This window comes from Cupressus sempervirens, chromosome 1 (genome assembly GCF_028749045.1).
Source record: "Cupressus sempervirens isolate cs-2001-9-10 chromosome 1, ASM2874904v1, whole genome shotgun sequence".
NCBI classification, from domain to species: domain Eukaryota; kingdom Viridiplantae; phylum Streptophyta; class Pinopsida; order Cupressales; family Cupressaceae; genus Cupressus; species Cupressus sempervirens.
Window position 1 is genome coordinate 689,563,113 of NC_143118.1, and position 17,247 is coordinate 689,580,359.

At 34.0% G+C, this 17,247-nt stretch overlaps 1 protein-coding gene across 2 annotated transcripts; it reads left to right on the forward strand.

Annotated features, from left to right (window-relative positions):
- The first annotated feature begins 15,858 nt into the window (after positions 1–15,858).
- Positions 15,859–16,821, forward strand: LOC149579815 (uncharacterized). 2 transcript variants are annotated; one of them, XM_089812412.1, is made up of 3 exons: positions 15,859–16,166; positions 16,317–16,461; positions 16,585–16,821. In XM_089812412.1, exons 1-3 carry the CDS (start codon positions 15,952–15,954, stop codon positions 16,591–16,593), a joined length of 369 nt encoding a protein of 122 aa, XP_089668538.1. In that variant the 5' UTR covers positions 15,859–15,951; the 3' UTR covers positions 16,594–16,821. The 2 variants fall into 2 exon arrangements, with proteins under 2 accessions (XP_089668538.1, XP_089668531.1); XM_089812405.1 differs by having other exon boundaries at positions 15,861–16,166; positions 16,560–16,821.
- The last annotated feature ends 426 nt before the right edge of the window (positions 16,822–17,247 follow it).

The window sequence follows — 17,247 nt, forward strand, 5'->3', positions numbered from 1 at the left end:
ATATAATATAATAATATATAATACATATTATATATATATATATATATAAATAATATGTTACGTTATTATATATATTGATAACATATATATTAATATGTATAATAAGAGCGATTCTCATATGTCCTTAGGGGTCCTAGGGACATATGTCATCATTTAATGGGTCATGGGGGGTCATAGGTCACTCTATGACCCTCTTTGACTCAAATTAACAATTCTAATATGTCCCTAGGACATATGTCATCATTTAATGGGTCGAAGCCCTTTGACCCATAAGAACGAAATATGTCCCTAGGGGTCCTAGGACCCCTAGTGACATATGTCATCATGTAATGGTCAAAGGGGGTCAGGTCAACCTATGACCCCCTATGACCCATAAGAGTGATTCTCATATGTCCCTAGGGGTCCTAGGGACATATGTCATCATGTAATGGGTCAAAGGGGGTGATAGGTCAACCTATGACCCCCTTTGACCCATATGAACAATTCTAATATGTCCCTAGGGGTCCTAGGACCCCTAAGGACATATGTTATCATTTAATGGGTCGAAGGGGGTCATAGGTCAACCTATGACCCCCTTTGACCCATATGAACAATTCTAATATGTCCCTAGGGGTCCTAGGACTCCTAGGGACATATGTCATCATTTAATAGATCAAAGTGGGTCATAGGTCACCCTATGACCCCCTTTGATTCATTTAGGACCCCTAGGGGCATATTAGAATTGTTCATATGGTCAAAGGGGGTCATAAGTTCACCCTATGACCCCCTTTGACCCATTAAATGATGACATATGTCTCTAGGGGTCCTAGGACCCCTATGGACATATTAGAATTGTTCATATTGGTCAAAGGGGGTCATAGGTTCACCCTATGACCCCTTTGACCCATTAAATGATGACATATGTCCCTAGGGGTCCTAGGATCCCTAGGGACATATTAGAATTGTTCATATTGGTCAAAGGGGGTCATAGGTTCACCCTATGACCCCGTTTGACCCATTAAATGATGACATATGTCTCTAGGGGTCCTAGGACCCCTAGAGACATATTAGAATTGTTCATATTGGTCAAAAGGGGTCATAGGGTGATGTATGACCCCTTTTGACCCATTAATTGATGACATATGTAGCATACTATATATATATATATATATATATATATATATATATATATATATACATACTCGTATAGCTCTAATACTATATATTAATAGTAATAAACCAAAGTCGGTTTCCCTCCAATAATTATTATTATATTAATACTATTATACCAAAGGATGTTTTCCCTCCAAATGTCATTGGAGAAAATCGGATTTCCGATTTTCTCTGGCACCAATTTCCAACATATCCCTGTCCCTACAGACCTGAAAACATTACTTTTTTAGTTCTTTTTTCACAAGTTTTGCAAAAACATGCGTTTTGAGGCCCAACCAATCGAAAAATTTTCAAAAATATAACCTTAGGTGTTCGAATTTGTCATCTGAATGGAGAGCAGTAGTCGTCGAAAGGATAAATGCAAAAGGAATATATCCAATGAAGACATTTCAGCATATAGGGAAAGAGACAAAATGGAACACTGAAGAAAAAGATAAGGTATGTTAAATATCAATCAAGTTGACGATGAATTAGTCGAAGGTGAAATCATAAAGTCAAATAATGAATATGTACAATTGGAGAATGAAAATGTACCTATTGAAAACAATAATGCTGAAATTGAAAATTTAGAGAATGAAAATTTTGAAGATGAAATGCTACCAAGTCATAATCCATATTGCATAATTGACCATGTCGAACATGACAATGCACATGAACCTAATGCACAAGAACGTTACATATCTCCTAATTATAATCATCATGAAGGTTCTAAAATAGAAAAATGGATAATTGAAATTGATGAAATGATTATTACTAGTTTGGAAGGGAAAAATAAAAAAGAACCATTCGGTTATGGACTTCAAGACTATATCAGATCTTTTTCAGCAACAAGACAGGGGTAGAGCAATGTCATCTTTTCATGCACTTATTAAAGATGCAAAAGATGAGACCTATGCTTTTCAAATTGAAGATTCGTGTCAATAAAAAGTTGGAAAGAAATGCCATTATTGTGTAGAATTTTTTTAGTGCTCTCAATAGCATTGGAAAAAATAGCAAGGAGAAGGATAACAGAGCTGCTCGAAGGGTTATTACAACCTCTTTGGTAAGTCATCATTTGAGAAAGGGTAGATATATGAGACAAACTTGTATTGATTTGAATCAAAATCGTACTACTTTGAGAAGAGCACTTAGTCGACGAGAGAAAATTGATGATCCTCTTCAAAATGAAACATGGGGATTTGGTGGGAGATTTCCACGTTTTGATAAGAAGCTATCTGATGATGTGAAGGAAGAAATTACACAATTTTGGCACTCTAACTCATGAGTATCACCCAATGCTAAAGATGTGTTAAAGTTGAGAACTGGCATCAGAGACCACACGCTACATCCTAAACACTATTTGGAGGTAAGTCAAACTATGTTGTTTAAACAATTTAGAGAGAGTCATCCATGTCTTCATATATCACAAAGGGCTTTTGAATCTTTGAAGCTATTTTATTGTGTGCCACTCAAAATTTGAAATACATGTCATTGCAAATATTATGTTGAGTTTTCTATGCACCATGAACTATTATGCTCCATCCGTTCTACTTTGCATAGTAAAGAAATGTTGGAGGATTGCGGGGCTAGTGGGCTTCCAAAATCATCAAGACACTTGCTAGATCAACTTTTATGTCGTAGAGTTGATCGTTGTTTCTTTTATAGAAATGATTTCTTAAATGAGAAGTGTTCAGAATGTGGTGGCTTATCCAAGTTTGACACATGTTTCCATGAGGGGTGCGAACAAGATCTTGGAAAGACAATAGTGAAAAAAAGGGTATATGAAATGGTGAAATACACATTGAAGAGTGGGGGTGAGAGCTCTAGATGTGAATTGGTTGGAAAAGATATCAATGTGACTAGTTTTATTTCAGATTTGAAGGCAAATCTTTTTTACAAGTATGCAAGACATAGTCACAGGTCTCAGTGGTTGGATCAACAATTTAAAATGTGTAAGGAGACTTTTCCCATTGGCACTATTATATTAGTTTTTGATTTGGTTGAGAACTACACATTGCAACCTCAAAATGAGACATAATCTTAGTATTACAACTCCATTCAGATTACTGTTTTTGTTCACATAACATATAGACATGCCCCTGATAGTGCAGAAGATAATTGAAAGATTATTAGAGAGTATCATTTTATATGAGTGATTATAGATCTCACTCTCATGAGTTTGTGCAACATTGTTTCAAGAATTATTTTGATTTCTTACATGAGAATGCAATTGCTATGGATAGACATGTCATTTGGTCAGATAACTGTATAGGTCAATTCAAGAATGCTCGCATGCTTTATTGGTTGTGTAGGATGCATGTAGAGAGAGGGGTGCCTCATATTTGGAGTTTTTTTTAGTCTGGCCATGGAAAAGGGGAACATGATGGAGTAGGGGCATGTGTGAAGAGAGCTCTAGTTAAGGAGCAACAAAAGATTTCAACAACAGAGCTTCTTGATGCTCATAGCATTGTTGATTGGTGTAGTTTAGCATTGTCATAGGGGGGGACTATTGATTCAGTGGTACGTAGGTTCTTTTGGTTGGTTCAGGAAGGGTCCATAGCTGATAGATTAGATTGTGCTATAGCGAGAGACTCGTCAAGATTGCATTCATTTCAGAGCTCTGATTCTAGTACATGGGCCATTTAGACACAACAACTAGCTTGTTTTTATCCTAGTTGTTTTCAGTGTAATTGGGATCACTGTGAGTCAAGTGAGTGGGTGGAAACATGGGTTCCATATTATATTACTCCATTTTCTATCATACCCTCTATCAGAAATGATGACATGGAAATTTCACTTGAGCATAACCATCTATCAGATCTACTTCAGCCAGGACATGTCTTTGCATTGGTTGCACCATAGGGGAATGATGAGAAATCCAATTATTGGTTAGCACGTTGTGTAAGAGGTAAAAAAAAACTTGCACAACTGATCACAGATGATGATGGATTCACATATCCTACTGGTTCAGTGGTTGATGCTGGAACATGGTTGCAGACATACATGCTTAGTAGGAACAAAATTTCTGCATTCGAAGACTATTAGAAGCACAAAGTAATTCTCATTTATTCGCATCTTATTATAGCAACAAATGTAAATTTATTGAAGCATCAAGGAAGAAAAAAAGTAAAAGAACTTTTTAATATTGCTAATGCTAATCATGAAGCCCTGTTGGAGACCCTAAAATAGAGAGAGGACCCTATTGGAACACTTGATTAGGTATATTTACTTCTTATGTTATTTTCTTCATAATCATATTTTCATGTGATACAAGGCTATAAGGAAAATTTTAAGAGCATTTATAACTATATCAAAGATAATTTCTTGTGAATATCTTATTACAAGTTTGGCTTTTTCCTTATTTGACATAAAGCTGACATTATGATTATTAAAACTATTTTTATCAAACTAATCAAATAAGAAAATCTATTAGAATACTATGTGATTTGATTTTTAAAAAATTTTGATTTACTTCTTCCCAAATTTAATTTGAAAAAGATTCATTATTGCAATTGTCTACAATTTTTTGGGCCTTATTGAAATGACCATGTCCATGACATGTATGACACTCAAATGGGATTTTCTCATAGTTTAGTTTTTGAGTGAGAACCACATCTTCTAGTCTTAGTCTAAGTTTATGGCTTCATGGAGACCTTTAACTAAATCTAATTCCTAAAATCTAGTAATAGGATAGTATCTCTATAGAGGTCTTGATCAAGTTGCAAAGATTCCAATCTTGTTAATTTTATTGTGAGTTTTATTCCACTATAACATGCAGATTCAAATGCTCAATGAAACATCAAACATTCAATACTCGCTTGATATAAGGTTATCTCTCATGCTAAGATTTCTAAGTAAGACCATGAAATGATTTTAAGATTCCTTTAATTGTGGATCTTCACTTAGTGAAATAATGTGATTATCTAATAATCACTTGGGTGACTTACACTATTGAGTTGAGTACTTTCACTAACTCACCACACAAGGCACTCCTACCATCAACAAGAGGCTAATGATCTAGTTTATATTTGAATCGAACAAGTGCATCCATAATTCTTTCATCCAACAAAACTAATACTAAAAAACATGAATTGAAATTTAAAGCTAAGTGAGGAAATAAGGATCATTATGCAATAATGCAGACTTGATGCATGACATATTGGGTTCTTTGGCAATCCTGCATTCTAGCAAGGTGGTTTGTGAGTGCTCCCACAGAATCATTCACCCATCCTACATTGTGTCAAAACTTGATCACGACAATATTCCATGAAATACACAACAATGAAAAGTAGAGCAAATTTGGCATTTAATTGGCAACAATTCTGCAACAGCCTTGGTTTACAAATGAGAGGGCTAGGGATTTAAATAGGAGCCCCAATTATAATGAACTAACAAGATTGATTCGAAAATAATGATCTAGATTAATCCATTACAAGCTCTAATTAGGGGAACCAAAAATAGCCAAAAAATAAGCCAGTGAAAAGCATTCAATCACCCAAGGACCAATAAGAAACAAGGAAGCCACCTAGTCATCATTCAACTTATCATCCAAGATGTATACTCCTCTCTTCCTCCCCCTTTTAGCAAAACCAACGAACTTGAACAAAATTTCACTAAGTTCCTCCATTTCAATGTTGGGAAGCCTGTTATGTTGTGACTCTATGACCTCTAACTTCTCCATGTAATCTTTATCTTAATTCCACCTCCTTATTCTTAGGAATTTTTTTATCATTCTAAGACTTCTTTCTTTTGGATAGGTGGACTTCACGATGCTTGAACCCTTTCCATCTTCATCATTTGGAATTATTCTTTTTCATCTTCATCTTTGGGTTTGATCCTTGGAGCAATCTCGTGCATGCATTAACATCTTCCATGGTATATTAAATCCATTTCCTTGCACAACTTGATCATCATTGGGATCACTCCATTGATGGGAATCTTATCCTTGCATTCTTTTGTGCCCTCAACCTCAAACTTTTCTTTATGTCCTTGTTCATCCTCCTAAGCTCACTTTGGTGGTAGATCCTCAAATATTCTTGGTGTACTTGTTTGATCCTTACAAAAAATTGATGTAAATAGAGACAAGTTGGTCTCCTTGTAAGATAGTCTTTGTTCTTCAAACATTTAAGTTTTTGACCAAGTGTAAAGGTTACTTGAATTGGGACACATGAATGCCTATGAATTGAATCGTTGAACTTGTCCATGGACCTCTTTAAATCCAAACTTGTCCCATGTTTTTGACTAGTGAAGGTTTGGTCTTGGATTCCTTCAGCTTGATCCTTGAATTTTCTTTCCTTTGCTCCACTTTCAAAGTGTACTACCTTGAAGTATTTTCCTTTGAACTCAAATGCTTTTGATGAGTCCCCTTTCATTTCTTTCCTTGGCCTTGAGCTTGAACTCATGTTTCACCTTGTCATTCTCTTCCTTGTGCTATCCTTGATTTTCCTTAAAGAGGGTAGTGTTTGTGAGTTGATTCATGTTTATGGTGATAAAACATAGATGTCTAAATTTTGAATTAATCCAAGAAGGTTTGGCACATGTGAGATTGGTGATGCCCTAGGAACAAGGGTTTTGAGAAGGTGAATTGGGGCTTTTGGGGTTAGGGAACCCATAAACTGGTTCTTAGTCCAATAACATTAATGAAATACAGGGAGCATTAATGCAAAGCACCTAATCATTTTTCTTTTCTTGGTGTAATAAGGTCTAGGGATAGATCTAATGATCTCCCTATGACCATCCACATTTGTAATGGACACAAGACCCCATGGTGCAACTATAAGCCTTACCCATCAATTGGTCCAATAAAGTGGATTTTTGGTAAATTCCATGTTTTTTAGGTAAGTCTAGATGTTCAGAACATTATTAGGGTACCTAGGAGTTTTTAGAGTCCAATTGCAATCAAATTTGCAATAAAACTTGTCTTAGCGCAAAAATTGCAAAAATTGCAAAAAGTTGCTTGGCAACTTTTGTAATTTTCTTGACAACTTTTCAAAATCTAGCTTCTAATAGCTAGAACTATTCAAATCGTCAATGCCATTAGCTCTGGGTGGGTGGGTGAACCCTAGTTAAACCCTTTTTTTGGCCACGGAGACCATCCATCGTCGGCAGCCACCCCATACCGAGGAGTCCCAAAGGTTCTCTAAGTGTGTTTTGAGGTCAATCTTTCGAGGGTCATAACTCAAAGCTCGTGAGGGCTATCAATGAAATGTCAAATGCTATGAGATGGTGATGCTGAGGCCTAAAATAATATATCTCATTTTTGAGAGATCACATTCCATTTGGATTCAGCACAGCGATCTCACTAGATGTCAAAACTCACAGTGTGCCTCAGATCATAGGTGCACCACAACGTAACTTTGAAACCGCTGATCTTGGCATCGAATCATCAGTGTCATTAGCTCTATGTGGGTGGGTGAACCCTAGTCACACCCTTGTTCCAGCCACGAAGACCATCCATCATCCACGGCCACCCCGTACCAAGGAGTCTTGAAGGTGCTCTAAGTGCATTTCAAGGTCGATCTTTCGAGGGTCATAACTCGAAGCCCGTGAGGGCTATGAATGAACTATAAAATGCTACAGGACGATGATGTTGAGGCCTAAAATAAACTATCTCATTTTTGAGACATCACATTCCATTTGGATTCAGCACAATGATCTCGCTTGATGCCAAAACTCGTAGTGTGCCTCAGTTCATAGGTGCACCACAACGCAACTTTGAAACCGTTGATCTTCGCATCGAATCATCAGTGCCATTAGCTTTGGGTGGGTGAGTGAATCCTAGTGACACCCTTGTTCTACCATGGAGACCATCCATCATCCGTGGCCACCCCGTACCGAGGAGTCCCCAAGGTTCTCTAAGTGCATTTTGAGGTTGATCTTCCAAGGGTCATAACTCAAATCTCATGAGGGCTATCAATGAACTGTTGAATGCTACAGGATGGTGATGTTGAGGCCTAAAATAACCTATCTCATTTTTGAGAGATCACATTTCATTTGGATTCGGCACAACAATCTCGCTCGATGCCAAAACTCGCAATGTGCCTTAGTTCATAGGTGCACCACAGCATAACTTTGAAACCGTTGATCTTGGCATCGAATCGTTAGTGCCATTAGCTTCAAGTGGGCAGGTGAACCCTAGTGACACCCTTATTCTAGCCATGGAGACCATCCATCATCCGCGACCACCCCGTATCGAGGAGTCCCCAAGGTTCTCTAAGTGCATTTTGAGGTCGATCTTCTGAGGGTCATAACTTGAAGCTCGTGAGGGCTATTGATGAACTGTCAAATGTTACAGGACGGTGATGTTGAGGCCTAAAATAAACTATCTCATTTTCAAGAGATCACATTTTTTTTGGATTCGGCACAACGATCTTGCTCGATGCCGAAACTCACAATGTGCCTCAGTTCATAGGTGTACCACAACATAAATTTGAAACCATTGATCTTGGCATCGAATCATTAGTGCCATTAGCTCCGGGTGGGTGAGTGAACCCTAGTGGCACCCTTGTTCTGGCCACAGAGACAATTCATTGTCCGTGACCACCCCGTACCGAGGAGTCCCCAAGGTTCTCTAAGTGCGTTTTGAGGTCAATCTTCTAAGGGTCATAACTCGGAGCTCGTGAGGGCTATCGATGAACTGTTGAATGCTATAGGATGGTGATGTTGAGGCCTAAAATAATCTATCTCATTTTTGAGAGATCACATTCCGTTTAGATTCAGCACAATGATCTCGCTCAATGCCAAAACTCGCAGTGTGCCTCAGTTCATAGGTGCACCACAACGTAAATTTGAAACCGTTGATCTTGGCATCAAATTGTCAATTCCATTAGCTCTAGGTGGGTGGGTGAACCCTAGTGACACCCTTGTTCTAGCCATGGAGACCATCCATCGTCTACGACCACCCCATACTAAGGAGTCCCCAAGGTTCTCTAAGTGCGTTTTGAGGTTGATCTTCTGAGGGTCATGACTCGGAGCTCGTGAGGGCTATAGATGAACTGTCAAATGCTTCAGGATGGTGATGCTGAGGCCTAAAATAACCTATCTCATTTTTGAGAGATCGCATTCTGTTTGGATTCAGCACTGCGATCTCGCCTGATGCCAAAACTCGCAGTGTGCCTCAGTTCATAGGTGCACCACAGCATAAATTTAAAACCACTAATCTTGGCATCGAATCATCAACGCTATTAGCTCTGGGTGTGTGGGTGAACCCTAGTCACACCCTTGCTCCAGCCACGGAGACCATCCATCATCTACGGCCACCCCATACCAAGGAGTCTCCAAGGTGCTCTAAGTGCATTTCAAGATCGATCTTTCGAGATACTTATATGTCTTTTGTTCCTATTATTATCTGTATAAGTAACACATCTTTTTTATGTTATTGTAGTTTATGTTTAAAAGACAAAATATATGTTAAAAGCATTTGGTTAGCTCAACCACTCAGAATAAGACTTTTCCAGTGCCAGTGACGTTGAGAATCAATATTGAATTCATATGATATTAATTTTTAAATGGGCTAGTGAATTGACTGATTTTGATCTTGAAAATTTTATGCTTAAATAGGTTTTGAGTTAGAGTAGTGCAAGAATGGTGATTTTTAAGAAGTTTTGTCATCTATATCAGCATTGCCAGAATGTGATAAGTGTTAAATAGACCATACACTCTTATAAGTCATAAATCTGTACAAACCACTACTTATATAATATGAATCAATAATAAAAACTTGAACTGTAATATACCATTTATTAATAATGAAAATATCAAAATAGACCAGTATATCCATAGACAAATTACTCAAATATATATCAAAATACATAGATCCGTATACAAAATGTGGTTGATCATGCCATCAGAATGTGTAAAATATCAATGTTTCTATATACAATGTGGCATATGCCATCTCAAAATGTCTCATGATGCATCCTACAACAACTATACTACCCTAGGGTTCTGCTGGATGATCAAAATCTAGCCTCTTCACTGCACTAGGTGGATCAGATGCCTCCTACATAAACAAAAATGGAAAACCCAAAGTTAGACTACTAAATTTATATGATTCTTTGTATCTAACATTGAATTACTCAAATTCATAATGATCTTTTTTGTAATGAAGATTTATACTATCAAAATTTCATAATAAATACCTCTCTCATATGCCCTCGGCAATGCTTCTACCGCTTTGATTGTGGGCTATATATGTTCAAATATGTTTGTCAGATGAATCTACGATTTAAACTATAACATTATAATTCATAGCTTGCTAAATTTATAACATATTTAATCATAAATTCAAACTACAACTTACTATTGTAGGCTCCTCCTTAGGAGAGAGTGCCTGCATCATCAAATCTACATAACTCTCCCGTCGGACCTCATGTGCACTAGGAGTCTCCTCTGAGATACAAAATAGTAGTTGTTAATATCATGGAAATTAGTTTTGAATTTATTTATGAAGATAAGTATAATAAAAAATAAATGATACTTATACATATAATGGGGCTCTCAGTGCGAATGGAAATCCCTGATGGTCTACGACGTAGAATCTGTACATGCTCATTGCCAGTAGCCACGCCCTATATACAATAAAGAATGTAATTCAATGGGATTACCACATACACGTTACAAGAATGCATCAATATTTAATCAAATAGAAAGCACCTAATTACCTTTCCTTTGTTATTGCGCGCTGGCTCACCCTCCACACTTTGTCCCCCCAGGACAACTGCTACCTGCAAGATAAGAAAGTTTAGCAACCATATATGCTACAATATCAAATAGAAAAAAAAAATGTGAACACAACATAATGTACCGTAGATGTCTCAAGGCCAAATGAAATGGCCGAGAGCGTGGCATCATCAATCTGTCTGAGCTCCTCCTCGGTCATCAACTAAACATGAATGAAGATCACATACATATAAAAGTCAATATGGCTTAAAAATTAAAATTACTCTATTATAAAAATTAACTTTAAATTGCATATGTCATAACAAAAAAATGTATACACATACTGACACTGAAGGAGTCCATACCTCTGCATTCCCCTCCTCTCTCGCATCGAGGTCTATAGCCTCTGCACGTGTGTCTGTTGTATCCTCATCTAATACAAAATGATACTCAGAAAGATCACCTATGGGACCCAAGAAAATATTCTTGCATGTAATGCAAGTGTGAGGCACACAAATGTGTGATGAGCTAGCCGATGATGAACTGGCACCAACATCATCAACACGAGGAGGCAGGATTGACCTAGCTTGAGATATCATGAAGCTACTAAGCCTATGAATGGCTCTGATGGTCTAAGAGCTAGCATCTGTCATAATATCTAGATGGTGCACTCAAGGAGGAGGGGAGATATCAGTGGAGGGGACAAAAGTGTCAGTTTTCTTCCACTAGGAAGAGGATCTATCCTAAGGAGCTCCCAATCCTAAGCCCATGTTGGGCTTCATGCTCCAATAGTTCACTTTAAGTTTCAACACAAATTCTGCATATAATTTTTTAAAGAAATAAAATAGTATGTCTAAATTTCCATGTGGAGGGATATCAAAGACCATCCACCAACGATCCCAAAAGTTTGCACGTATGGCATCATTTGTGCAACATTTAATGGATAGTTTGGATTTTTTTGGGTCAACTCCTAAACCCATTTTCGGGTTCGCAAAAAGGCTAGCCAAATCTTCTTTGGTTATGTTGAGGGCCACAACCTCATCATAGTCCAAACCATCATCACACATCGCGTGCATTTCATCACGCCAACAAAGAGTGGCATTTTGTTGGTTCATAAGGGTTTCAATGTTATCCACTATGGTGTTTGTGGATAACATTGGAGCCAATGTGGGTAAATTATTATATGTCTTATGCAAACCTCTCAACTCGGTGAGGTTTTCATTTATCAAATCCTCAATTTGAGGAGGGTTTTGAGGGGGTAGAGGATCATTTGGTGGATGGTTTTGTGGGGGTATTGATCATTTGGTGGGGGGTTATGGGGAATATTATTTCCTGCCTCAGTGTCATCATTCTGATCAACCATTCCTATTGAATTGCAAAACATAATATATATTAAAAAAACCTTAATTTTAACCATTTTTTTCAAAAAAACCTAGATTCAACTAAAACAAACAAAATTATGCAAAAATCTATTGAATTTAGATTAAAAATGAGTGGAAGAAAAAAAAAAAAACCTACTTGGATATCCCATATTCGATATTGTATCTGATATTCGATCGCCCTTGCAAACTGGCCCCTTGAAATACCAAAAAATAACGCCCATGAGTCTGTGTTTTTTTTTTATGTATGTAGTAGATATCAAATATTTGATATGCAGCGACATATTATATATATTATATATAATATGTTACATTATATTATATTTTATATTATATTATATTATTATATTATATTATTATTATATTATAATATAATATATTACTTTATTATTATTATATTTTATATTATATTATATTATTATAATATAATATATTATTATATTATATATTATATTATAATATATTACTTTATTATTATTATATTTTATATTTTTTTAATTATATTTTATATATATTATATTACATTAATATATATTATAATATAAAATATTATATTATATTATTATTATTTATAATATATTACTTTTTTATTATTATATTATATTTTTTATATATATTATAGTACATTACTATATATTATAATATTAAATATTATATTATATTATAGTATAATAAATATATAATATTATATTATAACAATATTATATTATAATGTATTATATTATACTATTATAATATAATATTTTTATATTATTATGATATAATAATAATATTATATTTGTCTATTATGTCGACTATTAGATATTCGATAATATCAGATATCCGATATTAAATTGGATATCCGATTTGTAATCGGATATTCGATAAGGCTTGGCCTTACCTTCCAAGTTTGGTACCTAGATAGGTGGAAAAAAGTTAGAGCGGATTTTGAAGCGCTTTTAGACATCTTCAAACTCTATTTTTTTCACATCGCCACTTTTTGGCACACCATGATCTTGCACATACCCGCACACATAATAATATTAGAGCTTATGTATGCAAGTGATTTTTAAATGGATGAAATATTTAAAGGGTCACACTTATAATTAAGGGCTAATATTGAAAATTAATTAAGAAAAGACATTATTTATTTATTTATTACTTTGAATGCTCAATGAATCCAAAATGAAATACACACTAGAAATGTGTGCTAAGTAAGCTTGGAATTGGACATCGTAGGCAATATGTAAATTTAAGACTCTGACAAGTAATTGATTGTTGTTAATTATTATGTAAGGTGTATAACATGTAACCATGAATTTTGTAGCATTTTACATTTTAATTCTTATTTATTTTAAAATGTATTTAAAATGTTAGTAAAAAGTAAGGGCAAACTTATCAATATTATATACTCACTTGTCTAATCTACTTCACAACAAGCCTCATTACCTTGAATTTATGCTCAATTTATCATTGTGTTGAGAGGACATTTTTTTTAACCTCTTCATCGAAGCTAAAAAGATCCCTTTGTGGAAATTCATTTAATTTGTGTATCACTTTAAATATAAATCTTATTTTGAATTAGTTAAGCCTAGAAGTTAGAACTAGGAGTAATTCTTATCTTAAATTTCCTAGAGTAAATCCTTGTGATTAATTGATCAAAGTTTATTTTAGGTTGACATTGGTCATTGAAAAGGGGAAATAATCCTCTAAACGGTTTAAACTCGTAGTGTTCTAAACCAAATTATATAGGCTAGACTTCATATAATCATTATTTCAGTTAAAGAAAGTGGGAAGGATAAATCTCTCTCTAACTATTCTAAGAAGTCCTAATGGTGAAGATCAATCAAATCACATCATGTGTACACATTATATAGTAATTATTAATTCAAAGGAATAAACTTTGAACACCTAGAAATCCAATCTATATTAAGTCGCTTTTGAGGTAACTTCACATCCATGGGAACCTTCAAGAGAGTATAGTGAATTTTTAATATTGAATTACCAATAGTGTTAAGTTTTAGATTTTTTCAAGTCTATGATAATAAAACACCTTTGGAAGCAATAAATTATAGAATATATACTACTTGAAGATCCCAAGTAATTGGACGAATGAAATTGTGTCAAATGACTTATTCAAAAAGCTCAAGAAATTTAGTACCTTAGAGACCCTAACAAATTTCCTTAAAATTATGTAATACATAAAATTTATTAAAATACTAATAAATTATTTTCATTTCAACAAGATTCCTAATGATACCAATTTCAAATGAACAAAAACTCTTTAGAACTATAGATAAACTTAACCCAAATTGATGATAGAAAAAACATATGTGATAGTCATATACTTAATATCAACTAGTATAGATATCTTAAATAGATCTATCTAAAGAAATGCCGATAGATATCCACTACAAAATGATTAAAATTTAATTTACTACACCCAAAATTATTTATATTTCCTTTTATCTTCATTTACTTTTTTGCACTAACCTAAACTTTTTATTTTAATTTCTAAAAAAATTGACGATTTATATCCTATGATCCAAACATTATAATTTTAACAAATATTTAATGTGGTGTTTATTGAATTATTTTTCAAAAATATATTTTGTTTATAATTAAATTTAAAATTTTGACATGTAGATGGTTGTCAAATTTAACATTAAATCTATCTAAAGAAATGTCAATAGGTATCCACTACATAATACTTATAATTTAATTTATTACATCTAAAACTATTTATATTTCCTTTATCTCCATTTATTTAGTTGTTTACTAACTTGAGGTTTTTATTTTAATTTCTAAAAATTTAAACAGATATTTTATGTGGTATTTATTAAAGTATTTTAAAAGTTTATTCTATTTATAATAAGATTTAAACTTTGACATGTAGAAAGTTGTCAAATTTAACCTAAAAGAATAAAAGTTAATATTAACACGCTCACACCATCACACTCCACGCCTATCGGAGCGTGTTAATGTTAACAATTACCTTTTTAGTTTAAATTTGACAAACATTTGCACGTCAAAATTCTAATATTATTATAAACATGATATACTTTTGAAAATAGTTAATAAACACCACATATAAAATATATGATTTGCTAAAATTATAAGTTTTAAAGACATTCAAATAAATATAAATAAAATACTTAATTAAAAAAATAGATACAATGAAATATAAATATTTTTTGGTATAGTAAATTAAATTTCAAGTATTTTATAATTGATATCTATCGACATTTCTTTAAATAGATTTATTTAAGATATCTATACTTTTCATAAGACATGTGAAATAAAATATAATATATTTTTAATTTCCCAAATTCTTCAAAAAAAAAAAAAAAAAACTTTCTTAAAAAGTTGAAACAATATTCGTATCTTCATGATTGATTTTAATATGATTTTTTTAAATTTTTTCCTAAATTCTTCATTCTCATTAAAATATTTTTTGCTTCGAAAGCTGAAACCACTAAAGTCATGCACATATTTATATGTATACATTAATGCCTGTTAAAGTCAGCGGACGTGAGTTGGAAGGCTTCATTTGTAATATGATATCCAAGCTGACAACAGCTCATTAACGGATTTGACAGATTTGCATGTAGTGCAGTGAATCTTAATTTTGAAATTGCACAACATGACAAAGACGTTGAGATTATAGAGACGGCTTGAAGTTCAGATGCATGCACACAAACCTTTAGATTCACTTAAAAAATTGTTTTTAGGTAGAATATAGGAAGTGTTTGCCTTCTTCAAGTAAACTGTTCTACTTTTCTTCTTCTACATACTGCTCTTGATGGCTAGCAGCACAGTGCTTTGGGCTATCCTCTTTGTTTCCTGGGTGAAAAATATTGATCATGGTCACCAAATCACTTGGAAGAAGACCCAAATATTTGTTACTGACCAAAGCGGATTACTGAGATACAATGTTTTTCAAGCTTCCAGCTTAATGATCAATAAGCATGGAGTATGTAGTAGTTCTATTTCTTCAGGGCCTTCAATATATCCAGTGTAAGTTCATTTAATGGGTATGTTTATTTGTATGTATACTTTGGGATTTCTTATATTGATTTCTTTCTAATATCAAGGATGGGTTCTGAAGGAAACAATTTCATTGTATATGATAGATAAGTTGAAGAATTATTTTGCTGTTATTTTTAGTTTGGTGAGGTATGATGTTGAATGCAAGGCACATAAGGCGCTAGTAAAGAAAAGATGGTGTTATTTGGAAGAAAGAAATCAACCCCATGGGTTGCTCCTAAGTGTCTCAGTATTCCTCTTCAAGCAGATTATCTGTATAAGAATGGTAAGTATGCATTTAATAACATTGAATGTGATGGGTGTTGCCTTGCTTTCAAGATCAATGTACTTATAACTTAAATTTGTCTGGAAAACATTTAACAGCTACTACATATGTATTTTCTCATAGTCATGGTAGTGCCCAAATCCAAACTGTCTTTTTGAAGGAAGGAAGAGAGCTGCTGATAACCAAAAAGCAAATGGAAATATATGTATCTACTGTGAAGAAGAATTTTTAGATCTTCTTAGATTAATTTAGTCATTATTAAACCTCTCAGTAAGTATACCATGGTACATGAAATCTAGTTGGATATGTATTACAACAAAATTTCACATTAAATAAAATTGCCCTGCATTTTTCTTTGCAGTAACAGGCTATTTTGTTTCAGTTTTGTGGTCATACAAGTATAAAAATATTCTTTTGGTCCTTTAATCGGTGGAAAACCTTCATGTGTATATTGGACCAGACAAGGAGGCAGACATGCCACATTTCAATTGAGAGAAATACACCTCCATATTTTATCCTTCTATATTGAATACGTGAACTCATTCCTAGTTTTAATTAGTAATTTATAGTACATGCATTATATTAAATTAATCGGGAAATGGATTTTTCATTTTATTTTAATCTTTCTATAACTTTTGACATTAAACGGTGCTCATTAAAATCTTGTGGCATCAGATTTTTATGTGTATTGAATTGGTTTGAGGCTGCTGCCTCTATTGATGCCAGATTCATGAAGCATGTTTTTTCAGTTTATGATTTTTTTGGGGAGGAGTGTGCAGGAACTGT

Bases quoted from the DNA above. Each gene is read 5' to 3' on its own strand.
- LOC149579815 (XM_089812405.1), top strand. From the start codon at position 15,952: ATGGCTAGCAGCACAGTGCTTTGGGCTATCCTCTTTGTTTCCTGGGTG. The intron at 16,167-16,316 runs GTAAGTTCATTT...TGTTATTTTTAG, and splicing joins GGGCCTTCAATATATCCAGT to TTTGGTGAGGTATGATGTTG. The intron at 16,462-16,559 runs GTAAGTATGCAT...AACATTTAACAG, and splicing joins AGATTATCTGTATAAGAATG to CTACTACATATGTATTTTCT.